General features: G+C 34.3%; 1 protein-coding gene across 1 annotated transcript; it reads right to left on the reverse strand.

Annotated features, from left to right (window-relative positions):
- Positions 1-2,738: 2,738 nt before the first annotated feature.
- On the reverse strand, positions 2,739-7,260 carry LOC116136619 (type IV inositol polyphosphate 5-phosphatase 7-like). Its single transcript, XM_031422290.1, has 13 exons — positions 7,152-7,260; positions 6,733-6,801; positions 6,517-6,601; positions 6,305-6,409; positions 5,497-6,208; positions 5,187-5,380; positions 4,707-4,815; positions 4,429-4,577; positions 4,036-4,289; positions 3,759-3,833; positions 3,310-3,381; positions 3,022-3,218; positions 2,739-2,932 (listed from the first exon to the last, which is right to left on the reverse strand). Exons 1-9 carry the CDS (start codon positions 7,207-7,209, stop codon positions 4,067-4,069), a joined length of 1,704 nt encoding a protein of 567 aa, XP_031278150.1. The 5' UTR covers positions 7,210-7,260; the 3' UTR covers positions 2,739-2,932; positions 3,022-3,218; positions 3,310-3,381; positions 3,759-3,833; positions 4,036-4,066.
- Between the last annotated feature and the right edge of the window lie 12,616 nt (positions 7,261-19,876).

Below are 19,876 nucleotides of genomic sequence, written 5' to 3' on the forward strand. Positions count from 1 at the left end.
CAATATTTTGACCAGCCTTAACTTTGTTAATGTTAATATACAGGAAGTGAAAGGTTTGTATATATACAGGTTGTATATGTTAATCAAGGTTTTTTATCACATATATTAAGGGATGATACTGATAGCAGTCACTTGATTTTTAGCGAAGATCATAATTTCACAAACCTGGACAGGGACAGTTCAGTAGTTATACTCGATAAATACTCCCTTTGTTAGTGAAGAAATTACAAGGAAGAAAAGAAACTTTAGCAGGACTTAAAATAGTGTCTTTTGCTTGTCGAAATGCTTTAGCTTTTTCAGCATTGTAAATACAGTAGTTATAAACTTAGGGCAGCAGAGAATAAGACCAACATTACTGCTGTGCTCTGTATTGCAGAGACAAAAGGCACATGCTTTGGCCTTCTTTTTCACCATTTATCCAAGTAATGTTGCTTTCATTTCCCATTAACGAAAGGCTAATGATAATGTTGGCAACTCTATTATAAAAAATAAAAAAAAATTATCACCCTGATTTGCTCAACAGTAATACTATACATACGAATTGATGTGTCACTCTGATCTTTAGTTAATCTTTTTCTTAATTCAAATCATCGATTCGCTTCATGCTTGTATAAGCCAAGAGAGGATTCAACTGGTCATCCTGATTTTACTGTCGTTTCAAATCTATTTTGTTTTAAGAGTGTTCTTGATTCAACCGAGGACGAAGATAATGCAGAAAACACAAATATCTTCAGAAAGGGAAATAGTTGAATTCTTACAACTTTCCTACGCAACTGTCAGATGGCAAAATAAGCAGCTATGCAGCTGTGCCTTTCAAGTTTTCTGTTCACCTAATCACCTCCCTGAAAAAGGAGACCAAGAGGTTTCCCTTTTCAGTAAAGCATTTGCAGGACAAAAAATTGCATCAGGTCTTTGTAATGAGTACCCATCAACCAAATACCTACTCCTCCATTTTAATTAAATCATCAGAACAACTGAGAATGATTATCTTGAAACCTGACATCTTTCTTTAATGAACCTTTCTTTTTTAGTTAATCCTCATATAATCTACTTGTCATTGTTTGGTTGGGCGCGTTCATCGTTAACTTCCATATTAAGATGTTTTAAGCTCTTGATAGTCTGCAAATAACTGTTTCCGAATCATAGTATATGGTCTGCGAGTCCTTAAACATATAAAGATTGGTTAAGCAAATAGCTGAATGTATATATTCAATGTGAACAGTAGACACATTGGACATGTGAAACAACAGTAATAAGAAAATAGCATTGTCTAAATAATTACAGCAAACCCAAGATGAATACAGAATTACCAAACTTTTTCTGTTGGTGCACTATAGAAACATCTCAAATCTCAATCACTGAAGTGGGGACCGATTGAAAGTAGCACAAGGAACAAGTAAAGTATATGCCTCTTGAACTTGCGTCAAAAAGTGGAACAGGTCGGTTTGGTTTAAGTATGCCAATCTTTGGCTGCTAAAATCTATTATCAAAGTCTTTTCTACCATTTGGAAGCTATCTGAGCTTTGCAGAACTTCTGATCTATTATTTGATTTGGAATACAATTTTCTAATTGATCAAAAAGCTGGTGCTTAATGCAGAACACAGATTTGTAGTAATAGCGAGTGCCTAGATGTTTTTATTATGTGACTAAAAACCAAAAACCAAGTCAAGGGCTCCTTGCATTCAGAAAAGTGGGGATGAAAACTTCAGGAAACGTTTCCATTACCTAATTGCTTAGTTAATGCTTTTTTTTTTTTTTTTTTTTTTTTTTTAAAAAAACAATTTCTGCATCACGAGCTTTGAACGTCCTAGTTCTGCATTTGATGTTGAGTTTCGGTATCTGGGTTTGTAGAGCTTGAAATGCTTTACAAATACTACAAAGAGTTGCCATAAACTGTGGGGTGTTGCCTGAGTAATTTTACTTTAGTCGAGGTCCTTGTCCCATTTGGACGAATAACCATCGAAATTAAAGCACATAAAGGATTAACGGCCTCAATTCAATTGAAGCTGTTTTGTTTGTCAAAAGAAAAGTGCCCACAACCAAAGTGGAGGTTGATTCCTTTCTTTTTCTTTTTGTGTGCGTGAGAGAGAGACTAATTTGGCACAATCATAGATTAGGACAAAGCTGGTGAAAGAAAGGATGAAGTATGACCTGGTGGGCTGCCAATGTTTGTGTGTTATGTTTCTCACCTCATGCCCCATTATTAAATCATGCTATCACTGCCCCCCGTGGAAATTTATTAATGCATGCGAGAGAGAAAGCTAGCTCTTGCATCAATAAACGTGCAAATACTGCCTATCATAGTTTTGAAAGGTATGTATCAGTCATTTTTGCAGTCATGTTTTTGCTTTCTTTAATCCTAACACACTACTGCTTTCACTGTTTCCTCTGTGGCCCATAAAGAAAGATAAAATTTTATTTATCTAATGATAAATAGCTAAAGACAAATATTGATATAGAATTCTTCCCAAAAGAGGAGTCTCTACTCGCTAAATCATGACTTCCAATATGCCTGCAATATTCTGAAAATCTGTTTTGTGCTTTTATAGTTTGCTATTAATAAAAAGGAAAAGCAAAAGCAGTAAAATTATTAGCTATTCACACCATAATATGTGAGATTATCATGAAACCAACTTTTTCAGTAAAATTATTAGCAGCAACACAGAGAGAGAGAGAGAGAGAGAGAGAGAGAGAGAGAGAGAGCAAGGGCCATTCTGATGTCAATCATAAACTTCAATATTTTTTATATTTCTCTTCTATCACTTTGGTAATTGAGTATCCATCAAAATTCTCTTCACTTTGCCTTTAAAACAAAAAGTAAGTACACAAATGATTAAATTGACCATCTTTCAGTCATCAAAAATATGTCCTAAACTAACAAAAGAATCATGAACAAAATAATCCTCTACCCACTTGGCTGTCCTGAGTTCTCTGCAAAACAAAAAGGCTTGATCATTACAAGTTGGGTGAAATATCAACTTTAAGTATACAATAAACCACTAAGTTTCAAAGTAAAATACCTATTCAATGTGCTGAGCTGCAAAAGCTTTTACCGAACTCAGAAACGCCATGAAGGTGGGTGTTTGTTGATCAGGTAATTGAATTATGCCTTGTACTGAAACTGGTAAGTTATTTTGTAACAATATATGAAGATCAAAGGTACACTGAGTTGGCTATGTGTGGAGTTAGTTATCCAGTCAAGTTACAAAATTTACACCTGATGAAAGAAAGATAATATTAGGCAAAGAACCAAAACGTTTCAAAACCCAAAAAATAATATAAATAAAAAAGTAAAAGAGAGTACCAACCTTTCTTGGTTAGTGGGCAATGGAATGTCTCCATCACCCTTCATGGATAGCAATTTTTGAAGTGATTCCCGCCTGCAACCGCGGACCAAATTTTACATGAGTATTGGAATAAACACACTATCTTCTCAAAAGAACTTACCAATGGAAAGGAAATGTAAGTGTGAAACATTTTAATAATATGCTAAGTACATTGTGGATATGATGTCTCAGACTGAGTTTTCATATTGATTCAAATTATTCTGGAGAAATTTCAAGAGACATGATTTGATTTTTTCAGGAAAATTATGTGGGTATCTCTTCCATTTTCATGATTTATAAAGTATAAGCGAGCCTGAGGACCATAATGATTAAGGACTCTTCATGCCAGCCCATATGAATACTTCCAGCCACCCATAACAAAAAAGCTGAAAATTGATAACTAAATATATAAAGTTTGATAGGGGTTTCACCTGATTGAATGAGATGATGCTAGCCATACTTGATATGCAGAACACCCATTAAACTCCTCCATGGATATTTACAACCTGATTACAGCCCATTGAAACCAATTAATCACTGAAAAGGTCAAGTAACTGCTTTTAAAAATTATGCACAATGTGCAGTAAAAAAAAAAAAAAATTACTAACGAGATGAAGCATAGCAAGCTTTTTTAGTCCCCTCACAACATGTGAACTTGGGGTGTGTGGGTGAGGATGAGAGAGAGAGAGAGAGAGAGAGAGAGCATACTTGATTGTAGGTCATAACTTCTTCCCATCCATCAAAAAAAGCTGAGTTCAGTGTAGCCATGTGAATATGGATAAAGGTCCTCTACTTCAATCCTGGAACTAGAATAACTCATGCTCTTCTTCAATCGGCTATGACTCGACTCGACCTCAGCCCAAAATATGCCATAAACTGGTCTATGATCAGAGAACCTAGATTCCCCGCGTACATAAGATAACTGGTGAAGGCCTTCTCCATACCACAAAATTCGATCACACCTTCACACACAAAATTAGTTAGATCAGCACTGGATTAAAAAGCATAAATTTGCCCATACAGGATCATAGTAATGTTAGTTTGTGAGTAGTTCTTTTTACAGTATGTTATCGTGCCTTCTGGTAGAAGACACGTTCTTACCAAGCAGGTGTTCGGCGCTTCTCCTTCGGGTGCATATCGTCCCCTGCATATCTGTCTGAATTAGTTGAATACTTGTATGTTGGTGGGAAATAAATCTTTCCTTCATTCCATCCCACAAAAACACGACGTTGTCTCTGCTCTATTCGCAACTGTTAAAAAACAGTAAACAAGTTAGATTATAAGTACTTTATGATATGATTCTTGTCATAATAATATCAAAGCATAATGAAAACAGAACAAAGAACATGTATAGGGTTCTAGGAGGGTTGTAAACATACCTGGTCATTTTCCAACAATGCCCTCCAATTTTGCATCTCAACAAGTGCCTTGGCAGATCGGTAAGAGAGGGCAATACGATAATTCAAATCCCCGAGCCAAATTACTCGACTGGAACAAAACATATACGATTACAATTTGAAACGAATTGAGTTAAAAAAATCCTAAACATGTCGGAGTTGTAAATTATCCAGGAAAAAGAAATCTTAGTGTTTAACACACACATCTTCTATGTATTTGTTACAATTAAGCAAATTCTTGTATGAGAAGCGGTACTTATGCGTGGAAATGATAGATGCATTTAACAGATGTCAGCATATGAATCTATGATTGAGTCACGAGTCGACTTAATTATAAACATTAAAGTAATGTCCAAGGGAATTAAAGCAATTTTGTTTGTGTTTCCCTAACTTCCTTCTCTAGATATTCTTTTCCTTCATATGCATAGCTGATTATTGATGATTGATGAACCAGGAACTTACTCATGCTGAAGGATTGTTTCTGGGGACTTCTCATCGCCCGCACCATGAACACGTGGAAACCTCGTCTTTCTCAAGATCTCCATAACATCAGCATTCCTTCTTAGCTGATCCCCCTCTTTCTGTCCAGAGGTTAAGTGACTACAAATAAAGCAAAAGCTTGTTTGGTGCAATAACATGCTGACTGCGATAGATCCCTACCAAAAAAAGCAATGTGAGTTCACTATATGTGGCTCTGATTATGGGAAATCCATAGTAGAGTAAATGGACCAAAAAAAAATATGAAAACTACTATGATTCATTCCAAGAATACCTTATTTCCAAGATAACCCATCAGCCCTCTGCCAACACAAGATACTTTCATGTTTTTAACATGATCTCTCAATTCACTTCTCACCCATACGGTGAGGAATATGCCAACCATCTGCTTACTAGCAACTAGGCAGTACCTTGAATTTCCTGGCATCCTATAACCATGGTCCATGGATGCAGATCCACCATAGGACATTGGTGAGTGTAATACAGTACTTGGTGAATCCCCTGGACCGTTATCATCGTCGGACGAACCCCATCTTGAGTAATCACTAGGCCTGGAGTAATCACTAGGTCTGGAGTAGGAGTAATCACTGGGTCTAGAGTAATCACTAGGCCTGTGACCCCATCTAAAATTTGGGTCGAAGTCACTTGGCCTGTGACCAAATATCACCCTATCACAAACACTGAATCGTCGATCAAGTCTTGGTTGTGAAATGGAAGGGTCATTGTCCATTTTCCAGCTGTGAGTAGTCTGAAATGATCGGCGATGGAAGAAGGATGAATTCTTCCTTCTAGCTGATCCCTCAAAATCTGCATCCATTTCTACAATTGGCTCAGGAATGGGAGATGGTGTATAACAAGCACTACTTCCACTAGTTCCAGGACGATTATTAAGAGTCCTTCGAATGAGAGCCAGCCATTTTTTGGCAGGACCATTGTCTTCTGCCCCCAGAACATTACCAGCATTTAGAGGAACTATCTCTTGAAATCTGAAATATACGTTGAACAGAAATGCCATGATCAGTAATGGGTCAATTACAGATTCTGTAGTAAGAGATGTGAACTTAATGACAGCTAGACCATACCCAAGGACATAAATGTCTGCAGGAGGTGAGGCATGAAGCCAATCTTCAAGACTCAAATTATTTGGTGGGGATCTTCCAGCCACATTCCAGGTAGCTACAAAAACACTGCTCCAAATTGAAGAAAGAGAAGCAGTTAGCACTGTACATCACAGAGACCCAAACAAGATCATTAAAAAGGTACATTTAACAAACATATAATTGTAAATTAGCACCTATAGTTCTGCACGTCTATAATCCGCGGGTGGTCAAGATTCATTCTCCCCCGCCGGACTGGCTCCCCATTTTTGTTAAATTTCTCTGATGCATCAAAGTGAGGGGGAAGAATTAGAAACAGTGACCTCAAAGAATTCAAAAGAATATCAAGTCCCTTTAAAAAAAAATTATAAGAAATACAGAAATCATAAGCATGGCTTTCCAGCAATACCAACCTGTTTTACTCTTTTTGATTGTGCAAGGCTCCCTCTCTGAGAAGCTGGTCCTATATTCCACTTCACCTCCTGAGAATGAAATCACTCTTAATTTAACAATCATAATTGTACAACAGTGAGAGACATATCTTGAATTGCTAGAAGATGTAATAATCCGAAAGTGAAGAAAGAAAGGGGGGAGGGAGGGAAAGCAGGGAGAGAGAGAGAGAGAGTATATCCTGGAAAAGATAATTCAGAAATAAAGGAAAGAATATAGAATGTTGAATGAATCTTTGATGGAATCCAGGAAAATAAAAACCTCTTCTTATGGCAGACTGAGTTCTGCGTAGTTTAATCGAAGAATTAAGTTTTGGAAAAACCACAACATGAAATGGGAAGGAGTTGTATATATTAAAAAAAAATGAATAAGCATTAAGCACCTCCATAAACAGGATCATCTGCCTGAAAGTCCTCAGTTTTGCTCTTGATATTAAACATTTCCTAACCCTTTTCTTGGACCATGAGAGCTTCATTAAAATGGACAAATAATCATATATCATCAAAACAGTCTCCAACTTTGTTACATAAATTTCACAACCAACACAAGAGAGATCATGAAAAAAAAAAAAAAAAAACCTGCTTTTACAGTTCCCATCTCATTGTTTCACTCTAATTCATATACAGCTCAGTTTATACTATAAGCCCAGTTCCCAGGTTGCTTAGAACAAGCAAAATGTTATTAACTCAAGGGGATTTTCATTCCCAACTTTCCGACTTGGAAGCTCCAAAACAGAAACAATGAGACCTAACAGCGACGGGTTGTTTTGTTATTATGTTGTTCTAGTGGTATATTATGTAGATGAAACACTAGAGTTAACAACAATGAAGATAGAAGCCAGAAAATAGAGTACAAGGAGTTGAAAGAGAAAGAGACACAAAGAGTTGAAGCGTGAAAATGAGATGAAAGATTCTGAAGTAGAACAAGACAATGCGGGAGACAGGGGGAGATAAAGAGAAAGTTATAAACCTGCTCCTTGTCTTTCTCTCTCTTTGAAACAAAGAGCAAAGCGCTCAAGCCTCGTTCTTGTAAACAGCAAAGTATCGAATTTGAACAGAATAAAGGGTAGAAGAAAGAGAGAGAAAGAGAAACATAGACTCAGTCAGTCAGTCTTAGTGCTTTTCTTTAGTTAAATTTTCCTTTAATTTTTATTACAAAACAAAACAAAATAAAAATAGAAAACGAGTATGTCGTTTTGATAGAGGATTGAAGATAAAACGATACCGAAGAGAGGCGTGTAGAAAGGCTGCCCGAGGTCAGGACAGTGTAGGGTTGGGAGATCTAGTATAGTATGTATTGTAGCTGTAGCCTTGTTTCCCGTTCTGGTCTTCCAATCAAAGTTAAAGCACTTAAAGAAGGAAAAAGATAAAGAGAATGTAGTTTATGTCTAATACTGTACTACGTTTGTTTCTGTTTCTTTCTCTCTCTCTCTCTCTCTCTCTCTCTCCTTCTCCTTCCTTTTTTTTTAAGCTTATTCTTTTCTTGGATAAGTATGATTTGTGGTTGTATAATTTATTGACCAAGAAATAAATCCTAACTTTGATCAATAACATCCTATATTGTAAATTAGATTATGCAAGGAAGGAGTGCTGGGAATGATGTTAATCAATCTAGAATTTCTTTTTACAGCTACCTCATAGAAAAAGTTACTCCGGATCTTACCATATCTGGGTCAATGTGATTTTTGTGCCTTTGGCTTTGGCTACCCCTTTTTTAGTCAAGGCAATTGAGCAAAGGATAAAGATTGGTTCAGAGTCCAATTTTATAAATTTTCTCTTATAATCCTGATGTAACAGTTCGTAATTAGATGGACGGGACTCATAGTGAGCAGGCAGGACCCATTTACAAACTAACCAATTATGAATTGTTATATCGAGATTGTGAAAAATCTAAAATACAATAAGTAGTATATCACTGTTCATTTATGTCAAATCTAAATTTTCCTCTTTTTCTTATAATTGATATGCATGCATTATTTTGTGATATTACCTTAATAATACAATTGCAATTATTATAAACTTTCTCGAGTGAATATACCCTAATGAATGGTCTTGTTTTTTTTTTAGCATATTTGGTAATCAATACCCTAAAATCTGGGTTCATGTACCCCGCCGCTGAAGTTGGCTACTTCAGGGCCGCCCTCACAACTGTTTGGCTCCAAACTTTGAAACCTTTACTGACTGACAAGTGACTAGTCTTTCGAAAAATGCAGCACCATCTTTAGACTGTATTGGGTACTAGTGGTGATTATTGATTCTCAGGATTGTTGGAGCTGAAGGAGGAGTTTAATATGTATTTAAGGGGAAATAGTTTTATGATCCTGACGGCGCAACGTTTGAAGTTGGGCAGCAAAAGGCAGCATCCACAATCCAAATGGAAATCCTTTACAATTTCATAAACCACCACTAACCCCAGGTGCAGCTCCTTGCCCACATAATTGCTCTCCTATTGTTGGTCCCAATTAGGAGATGATTATGGTTTGTTTAAAGTGGTGTTGTCCTTTGCATCAAATTAATGTTCTCTACTGTCCCATTTTATGGTGGAGTAATGTTATAGTTATTGAAGGATACGCACCGAATTCGTACACCGAATGACATAACACAATCCTGACCATTTATTAATTATCAGTTAATATTAATAAACGGTCAGAATTTTATCACGTCATTCGGTGTACAGATTCGGTGTATATTTTCGGTGATTCTATCATTTTCCTTTTATGGTGTCTTGTTTTCCCTTTCATTTTAGAATAATGTCTTTATATCCCTATCAATTTAAGTTGGAATGTTCTTCTTAATCTAATATTATTCTAACAACAAATGCAAATTAGCCTGAAACTTATAGATCTCTAAACAATTTAATTTGAAGTAACAAGATTCGCAAAATCTTTCTAATAATAAAATCCTAATTAAGCTCAAAAAATTACAAATATATAACCATTTTTAGATTCTAAATATTATTTTGTTCTAATCATAAATCAATCACAATCTTAATGTGATAATTAAGTGTTGTTACGAAAACTTGCAACAACTAGATATCTAGTCGACCTTAGCGGGATTGGGTAGGATATGCGTGTGATTGTAAATAATTAGTTTGGAATAGATTAAAAAATCCACAACGGGAATAGACAAAAGGTTTTTAAAGTGGTTTAGCAGGTTAGAATCAAGTCTATATCTTCTATTATCTTATTGCTTATATTTGGATTACAGGGGAAAACACATAATAGCAAGCTGATGCTCTCTCTAAATGGTTTCCTATGCTTGAGTGTATATCCTCTAGGATCATCCAAAATAGAGGTAGTGTCTCCCTTCTATACATACTGTTTGACAAAGGTTGGAAGTTGGTGTTACGAGGTAGATTACACGCATAATCCCCATTAATTTGAATATGAGTCAACCCTCACTCATGCTTAAATCAGAATACCCATACTTCAGAGTTCAGACTGATGAGCTTATTGATTAAGTCATATGTTATGAGAGTGGCCGTTAGATCTCAATATGATTCATAGATAGGTAGTACAAATCTGGTCATCGGAAAATCATGCACAACATTAAGCTAAAGTAAGAATTAATGGGAAAATAGAGGAATTGGTATGTATATTCAAAACAAGAATAATGAGTAGAATTGGAAAGATCAAATCAAGGTAATCTAATCAGCAGCATCATAGAATAAAATGAGAAATAGTTGGTAATATGCTTTTTTTTTTTTTTTTCCTTTTTGTATGAATTTTAGAAGAAAATGTTAGTTTTTGCTTCTTTCTTCTAAATAATAATGTGGGTCTCTGTGGAATGATTTGAAGCAATAAGGAGAGAAAAAGTAAAGATTGAATAATACAAAGAAACTTGTAAAGTGATTACTTGTATCAAACAAAACTAAAGAGCCATGGGCCATGTTTAGTAATTGGATATCTAAACTGACCCTACTACCATTTTCAACTATTTATTTTACTGGTACATATGCGCAGTGTATGTTGTGAGAAGACAATACTTTCGGATTCAATGGGAACATGATGAAGAAGTTATATACAAAATGCCCATACCTCATTCTATTTTATAAATCATTTTTTATGTTTTTTTCTTCGTTAATATGCTTGGTTTTATTATTATTATTTTTATTTTATTTTTTTTAAACTGAAGGTGTCGATCAGTTTACACACATTTCAACTAATCTTCGAGATTAATTAAATACCCTACAAACTCAAGGACTAAGTAAGCTACAGTGTGTTATTGTGGTAGATAGTCTCAAGTTTAAACTCGTGAACTCAAGGAAAGAGTAAACCTCCTTGACCGTCGCCAATTCTTTAAGGTTTGGTGTTCAATAGACCTCAAATTTAGAGTTGACCCAGATAACCCGATTAAAAAAAAAAAGAAAAATTATTATAAAGACTGAAGATGGAGAAATTGCAAAATCTAGAAGGAGAATAGGCCCAATTTTAAACGGAGATGACACACGGACAACTCCCAGCCCCACATTGTCAACCATTTTCTGAGGAACTCTAGTAGTCAGTTATCGTCTATGGATTCAACAACACATAATTTATTTTTGATTCTCAAAGTCTTTTCATATAATATTTCAACAGTACCCAGATTCCATTCTGCTGGATCCAGATCCACATATCTTTAGTCCTTTTATATGTTGAAACTGAATATGAAAGAAAAATAGTAGCACATATATATGAATCTTCCCATTGATACAAGAAATAATTACAAAGTAGAATAATAATTGATTATTTATAAGGAAGAATTTGGATTTATTTATTTCTGAGGGAGAGCTTAAAAAATGGATAGTTCTTGGTGGACCATTGATAACAGAAGCTGATTGCATTAAATGCCAACCAAATCAAACGAAATCCCACTTTCTTTCTCGATATCTCATTTCCCCATTATATAAACTTTTGAATGTAAGTTTATAAACATTATGGATTTAAGTACAAAACCCATGTTGACAACAAGATTATTATTATTATTAGTGATGAGTAATTAATTAATATAAGGTTGGAGCAGTAAATCTGAAAGAGAAGAAAGAACAAAAAAAAGTCAAAAAAACCACCATAAAACAATTCCAAGAAGATTTGCTTGCTTGCTTTGAGCTTATCTTTTTGTTTCATGTCTTTGGCTACAAATATTACAAATCAAAATCAATCAAGATTTACGAGGCAGTCAAAGGTTAGCAGCAGCAGTCGTCGTTGCTGATTTTTCTTTTCTTTCAGATTCTTTTTCTGCTTTTTTTTTTTTTGAGGGTTTGAACTTTGAAGCACCATGGAGACCCCATTTCTTTCTTTTTCTTTTGTGTCTCTCACTCCTTCTCTCTATTTATCCGTTTTAATCCCCTTCTTCTTGTCGTTTTCAAAATTTTGCCATGCCTTTTTTCACATGTTACAGCTTTTTTTTTTTTTTGTTTCCATACAGGTTCTTCTAAACTTCATTCACATCTACACTCTACATTATTCTTTAATCATCTAGGTTTTCGGAAATATTTAATACATGTATACTGTAAAACAAGAAAGTGCAGATCAGGAGAAGTCATACAATCTAAGAACAAATGAGATTCAATATATTATTGAATTTTGAGGATGAACATCATAATTTTCAAACGGTGAAGTATAGATACGGCTATGCTCTGCATGGAAATTATTAAATATGTCACAATTACTGAGACCACATTCGAGATCCATACCGTGAAAAAGATTGTAATAATTACAGTAAACCATTTTCCCACCCAAGGTTTGCCTTAAAAGAGACTTTCTTATCTAAAAAGTTTTAAAATGTCACTTTTTCACCCAAGTTTATATTTCTTTAATACTCAAAATACACTTCCTCAACTGGCATTCGACGAGTTAATAAGAGCCAGGATAAAAGAGTTTTTATAGAGTAGAGACCCATGGACCAAATAGTGAAGATAGATTAAATATTCGTTGTCAGAATCAACAAAAAATCATCTAAGAACAAGAAACCTTAGCTTTGCAGTAGCCGAAAATCGGCGGGAAATCATGTGTCTGAATGAGAAGGGTTTTTTAGATAGGAGACCAGAGATTCAAATGGTGATGACAGAGAGAATTTTCATTGCCGGACAGAGAGAATTTTTACTACCGGAATCAGCTTTAGGTAGTAATAGAATATTAACTTTAAGTGGGAAAGTAGTATTTTGAAATTTTTTTAATGGAAAAGTGTCATTAAGACAAACCTTGGGTGGAAAAAAGTTGTTTACTCTAATAATTAATTAATAAAACATGTTGGTCCAATTGGTGTTATATTTCATCATGGTTTAGTAGTAATAGTTTTGGCTGAGCAGTTTTATTCGCGTAATGTAAAAAGTTGGATGATTATGTTGATTTGATGCAGCAATGGTATGGACCAATTAATTGATGTCAATTTGTATCACTATTTCTTCCTTTGTCTCACTATTTCTTCCCCCTATATATGTTATTTGTGTTTAATGGTGTAGATTTAAGAGAATGTTTGTAGTGAGGACTTAGGACCACGAAATTTAATTATGAATGAATTCGATCAATAATACTTTGATTGCAATGTTGGCAAAAACTACAAATATAAATTGAATCTATGGTCCTTTGATTGCAATGTTGCTAGAAGAATTATCCATTCTTATTATAATCCCTTCCTTCTTTATGATATTTTTTATTTAATTTAATTTTTTCTCTTGTCACTTTGTGTTAATTACAAAGAGCCAAGTCAAAGGAATTTAATTAGTAACATTAATTTCAATGATCTCAAATGGTAAAAGAACAAATGAGGATTTAAGTTTATATGGTCTTTCGAGTTCAAGTTCTCGTAGCCCCTAATAGGAGTGATCACTAAAGTTCTTGTTCAGTTGGTAGTTCTAGAGTCTTGGAGATAAGTTGAGATGCATGTAAACTGGCTCGAACACCCTCGATCTAAAAAAAAAAAGAAACATAAATTTCAATGGCTTTGACATAGTTCATTGAATTTATATCCTTATGATATTATACACTCTTTTTATAATTCCATTTATAACGTGATAACTTATCTCACATTTTTTCTTTATCATAGGTGCAAACATCCATATTTTAATTTATAGGGGTTCATGTTAATTTCATCCTCAAGCTTCGAGGAAACTACAACACACCCAATGGTTTAAGATAGTCACAAATGCACCCAAAAGTTTTATTACTTCACCATATAAAAACTATAATACCCTTTTTTTCAATTATATATTGAAGAAATAAAGGCCAAAAAGAATCATAAACTTTGTTTCAAAAAGACTTTAGTATCCTTCATCTTATTATAGTTCACTCTTCCATTTTATTTTATTCATTTTTTAGTATGTAACTTAATTAAATTTAGGGTTTATAATTGGACAAAGGGTATTAAAATAAAGGAATCAAAATTTTGGGTGCATTTGTTACCTTTCTGAAACCCTTGGGTGTGTTGTACTTTGATCAAACCTTGAGGAGGAAATTAACCCCTTATTCATGGTGGGATGATTGGTGAAGATTAGAAACCTAGTCGAAAGGCACAATAAATGAAACTTTACAGAAGAAAAGTAAGAGAGATGATAAATGAGGATGGATATGTGATAGAAAATGGGTCAGTGAGAAGTCACCATTAATTCATATGTGGTGGTCACCAGACACCAATAACCTTTTTTTTTTTTTTTAATTTTTTTTTTTTTCAAATTCTAAGCATTATATTATGCACCTTCCATATTGCCCCGCTATCAAATCAAATCATCAAAATTTTCTCCTCCATCAAATTATCTACTTTGCATTTAATATTGGATTGATACGCAGACTCTTCCTGTCCCAATCTCATTTACTTCCCCCAACTAGTGAATTTATTCACCCATTTCGTATCAAATCTTTGGTAGTTATTTATCTTTCATTTCTTTCTACTCTGTCCTTTTCATATTTGTATGCCCAACACAAACTGCATATACAATACTGGAATTTTGTATCCCTTTCATAGAAACAATGTGTGATTGGAATCCATCCCATAATGTATGATACAACCCATCATTTATTTATTTCTTCACGTTTGATTTAAACAACTTGATACATTTAACTCCTGCTTTATTGATGAAAAAATGGATTAAATAATTTATAATTTCTAAGTAATTTTTCTTTATTTTGGTTATAAATCGTGGGAAAATTAACATGATTACCTCTTCCATTGTGATCGGATGACAAACCCTTTTAGCCATTATGATTAGCTATACTTGTGGGCAATGTTTTAAAACTCGACCCGACCTGGCTGGTTTAACCGAGACCTAGAAGCTTCAACGGGCTGGGTTTATATTTTTCCTATTCACCCAAAACTCTAGGATTTGGGAGGATGATTGGTGAACAATTGACGGTCAGAGTGTTGGAGCTTTTGAAGAGAATGTGCTGGTGAATGTAATGGTGGTGACCGAGTTGATTTCTGGTGAGTAAATCAACCGAAAATCGAACAAAACTGGTAGTGGCAACAATCAGTTTTTGTCGGCGATTGGCGAGGGAGGATTATCGACACCGACGTCGATGAGATCTAGATTGGAATGTCGACATAGGCATTGGTGAGATCTAGCCAAAATCGAACCTATTTTGGCCAGATCTTGGGTATATTTTAAGGGGAATGGGCTCAAGGGACGATTAAGGTTGCATTTGGGGTGTCGCCACCGTCAACCAGTCGCCAACCAATTTATATTTGGGGCGTGTTTGCTAAATTTCAAACCTATAAGGACTTAACTGTAATTTTTAGGGGTATATTTGATAAATTTTAGAAGTTTTTGTCAACGGTCAACCCGAGACCCGACAACTTTGTCGGGTTTCACCCCGGATTGGGTTTTAAAACATTGCTTGTGGGGTCTTGTGTTTGAATCTCTAAGAGAGGTACTTATCATATTTGTTTAATTACCTTGATCAATTAGACCTGTAAGACGTTTTGGGGTCCTAAAGATTAGGAAGGCTCCCATGTAGGCTTGAATGCCTCCTATACCTAAAAAAAAAAAAAAAGGGAAAAAGATTAACCTGATTTGACTGAACATCAACAAGAGCTTTACATTTTGTATTGTCTTGGCCACAGTTAATGAGCCGGCAACATGCAGCGTGACTCATTGGGCCAATCTTTTGAAACCATGGCCCATGGACAGACTTGGCCTACTACTATTTGCTTTGTGTAGAGCCCAATGATTTCGAAACTTGATGGAGTGGGTCCAGAGCAGCCCATCTTTCGCATGTCACAGTGTAGTCCAAGCAAAGTCTTTAAGTTGATCAGACCCGAAGGAAGCGTTGGCAACATAACAAGAAAAGAAGAGGAAAAAAAAAAAAAAAAAAAAAAAATAGGAAGCGTTGGCACCAAGTTTCAGGGTATTAATTAGTCCCTAAAAATTTAATGTATTCCAAAAAATACCGAAAAAGTTTCAAATTAATCCCTAAAAGTTTGAAAAACTAAAAATACCCCTAGAAAATTCATTAACCCCTATAGATTTAAAATATAACAAAAACCCCCTATAACTTGAACCGGACCGAAGAGGTTGCCAGTTCCCGATCCGACCAGCCAATCCAATTCGATTTTCAGAACATTGATCTTATCCCATTTACTCAGGGGCGAACCTAGGCCCAGGCCTGCCCTCAACTTTAAAAAAAAATTTGAAAAGTTTTTTTGAAAGGTTAAAAAAAAAAAAAAGTTAAAAAATTAAAAAATTAGGTTTTGTCTTTTTTATATTCAAGTTTTTCTTCCCTAATTCCCAACTGCCCTTTTACATGCGGATTTGGATTTGGAGTGACTGTAATCCATCTTTTTTTAAACTTTTGTGTATTTTGTTTTTGTTAGAGTTGTGATTAAGCTCTAAATTTGTGTAGAATATTTTTGGTAGATTTGTGGTTGTTGTAAATGATAATCCTATTTCTTCCTATGATTTTGCATTGAATTTTGATAGGATTTATGATACTTCTCATACAATTTGGGTCATAATTGCTATCTAATTCTATTAATTTGTCTTTGCAGACCTAAACGATGATTTTGAGCATAAATGACAGTTTTGAGTGTAAATTGCGTAACTTGAGCATGAAAACTCAGAATGACCTAATTTTAGAAGCTTTGGAAAACTAAGAAGCGGAGCTACAACTTTCATGTTTTGGGTTTTTCCTCGTTCTGACTGGACAAGGGTGAAAACTTGGCTTGAAGTCGAAAACAGTACGTTGGAAACGGAAGATAAACGTCTTTGGACATGCTTCAGTATTTCTGCCATAACGTGAGCTGTAGACCTCGGATTGTGCTGATTCTTAAACGAGTAGAAAGATAATTTAAAGGGCTACAATTCATATGTTTAACACGTTTCCAGATTTAGACTCTTTTATACTCAAATTTGGTCCGAAAGATTCTTGCCGCGGGAAGAAAAAAGCTTTGCCGTGGTGAAACTGCGTCAAATGTGAAAAATAAAACGATAAGTTTTGGCTTGCTAGGGCTTGGTCCTTAAGTGAAAGAGATATAAATTAGCACGAAAATGAAAGAAAAAGGGTCTTGGTTCGTTATTTGGAAGGCAGCTCTTGGAATGAGAAGATTATTGAAGTTTTGGGCTTCAAATTAGAGAAGATTTCTCTATCTTTTGCTTGTTTTTCAATAATGAATCTTGATTCAGTTTGTTTTTGTTATTTTGTTTTGTTTTTTAGTCTGAACTAAGTTGTTTAGCTAGGGTTTAATGTAACATTGATACAATGATTCAAATTTATATAAATTGATTTACTTTGAGTTTTAATTTCATGATTTAGTGTTTATCTTTTTGCTTAATGACTTTTAGATGCTTGATCACCATTCAAATGTGTGTTGTTCACAATAAGATTGAGAAGTGATTTGTGATTGTGCCTCTTGGGATAAATACCGTAGATTAAGCAAACGCTAGAGATAGGTTTATCGATTTATGAAATCTAGATAGAATTCCATAAAGCTTAAAAGACTTTGAACTATTAATTTTCATTTTATTTGGTGCAGAAGCTTAATAGAGATAAGTAAGAAAATATAACATGAGAATATATGTTTTATAACTTAGAGAATTCGATTTTCAATCAAAGAATTAGAACTTGGGTAATAGATTCTATGATTTGGGTTAGCGTATTTAGGTAAAATTAACACCTTAGCATTTTTTTAGCATTTTGTTTAATTAGTTAAGTTGTTGGATTTTGCTTTAATTTCATTATAATTCATTTATATTTTCTTAAATTGTATTTAGTTCGTTAATTTTCTATCAATCCAATTTATTGTTGCTTTAGTTAGGACTTAAACTAGAGAAATTAGTACTTAGTAACACTATCCTCGTGGGAACGATACTCTACTTATCACTTTATTACTTTTTGCGACTAAGGCACTTGCTACATTTGCATGTTTGTCAAAAATACGCATCAGTAAACTCTTTTGATTATATTGGATTTAAGTGGATCGTTAGATTCCCGTGGTTTTTTTATCTCTTCACATTAAAGAGCTTTTTCCCCGTAACAATTTTCTTGTGTTTTCTTGTGAACTGGTTGTTATTTTTTTATGTTTTCACTAGTTGATTGGCAAATAGTGGCGGAGCAAATGGGGCCCCCGGACAAAAATCTTGGATCCGCTACTGCATTTACTACATGCCGACATTACATCATTTCTTATGACATATACTGTTACATATTAATACAAAATTTGTGGGACAGACATGTGCACTCAATACTACATGCCAACATTTGTGATGTGCACGTCTAAGTGATTATAGAAGATCGCACATGAACAAGTCCCATTGAAAAAGCATCATTGAAATAAATAAATAAAAAAATAGAAAATAAAAAAAGGCTTCATATTACTCATAACAGATTCACTATTTGGCATCCATGAAATGAAAAGAAAGAAGTCAAAAGCAAGCAAAGAAATATGAAATATAACAGATTCAAATACGCCATAACGAAAAACACAATACAAGGCTTCAGAAATAATGCATGTTCAATGGTTCTGGTTCATTCAGCACAGCCCCAGAATTATATACTCTAAAATTAGTAAATCCTAATTTTGGATTTTATATGTAAAAATACATACATGTTTTGTTATATCCTCATGTAGAATGCTAGCCTTCTGGTCAAACTGCACCTGCGTTCACCGTATTCTAATTGAGGTTGTCTATGATATTTTAAAAATTATTTTACTTAACTAAATGACACTTCTATATATGCAGAAAGCCTATAATATTGTCAACACTTACAACCGTTGACCTTTTTAACAAGCCATCTTTCATTCTCTGAAACAAATCCTCACATTCTTCGTGCAAAAAATACTACTAGAATAACTATTTGCTTTGCAAATAAATCATCACTGGAAACCTTTTGGCAAAAAAAAGTTGAAAAATCAACATTTTGTCACTCTTATACAAAACTAGTTTTCTAGCTTGCCCTAAAAGTACCAATAGTTTCACTTCAATATCTCCATTTTTTGAAAGGAAAGCTATATGCGTTCTAACAATATTATTACCTTAGTGAAATCATCATCCGACAACTTGCTGATTGATATCTCTCTTTGAGTATTCGAAACACGAACGAGGATTTATGCATTATGCTTGAGGTTCTCTTGGTGCCTGTAATCATGCAGCTTGTCAAAACAATATAAAGATAAATATAGAGGAGAATAGGCCCAATTTTAAAACGGAGATGACACACGGACAACTCCAGCCCCACATTGCAACCATTTTGAGGAACTCTAGTAGTCAGTTATCGTCTAGGATTCAACAAACACATAATTTATTTTTTGATTCTCAAAGTTTTCTATAAATATTCAAGTACCCAGATTCCATTCTGCTGGATCCAGATCCACATATCTTTAGTCCTTTTATATGTTGAAACTGAATATGAAAAGAAAATAGTAGCACATAATATGAATCTTCCATTGATACAAGAAGATAATTACAAAGTAGAATAATTAATTGATTATTAATAAAGGAAGAATTTGGATTTATTATTTTCTGAGGGAGAGCTTAAAAAATGGATAGTCTTGGTGGACCATTGATAACAGAAGTGGATTGCATTAAATGCCAACCAAATCAAACGAAATCCCACTTTCTTTCTCGATATCTCATTTCCCATTATATATAAACTTTTTGAATGTAAGTTTATAAACATTATGGATTAAGTACAAAAAC

The sequence above is a fragment of the Pistacia vera genome, unplaced genomic scaffold (genome assembly GCF_008641045.1).
Source record: "Pistacia vera cultivar Batoury unplaced genomic scaffold, PisVer_v2 Contig317, whole genome shotgun sequence".
Lineage (NCBI taxonomy): Eukaryota > Viridiplantae > Streptophyta > Magnoliopsida > Sapindales > Anacardiaceae > Pistacia > Pistacia vera.

What these genes read in the sequence shown, in the direction of transcription:
- LOC116136619 (XM_031422290.1), bottom strand. Translation starts at nt 7,209, where the DNA reads ATGTTTAATATCAAGAGCAAAACTGAGGACTTTCAGGCAGATGATCCT. An exon ending in AGATGATCCTGTTTATGGAG is followed by an intron (nt 6,802 to 7,151) that starts GTGCTTAATGCT and finishes TTTCATTCTCAG; the next exon opens with GAGGTGAAGTGGAATATAGG. An exon ending in CATTGTTGGAAAATGACCAG is followed by an intron (nt 4,578 to 4,706) that starts GTATGTTTACAA and finishes GTTTTTTAACAG; the next exon opens with TTGCGAATAGAGCAGAGACA.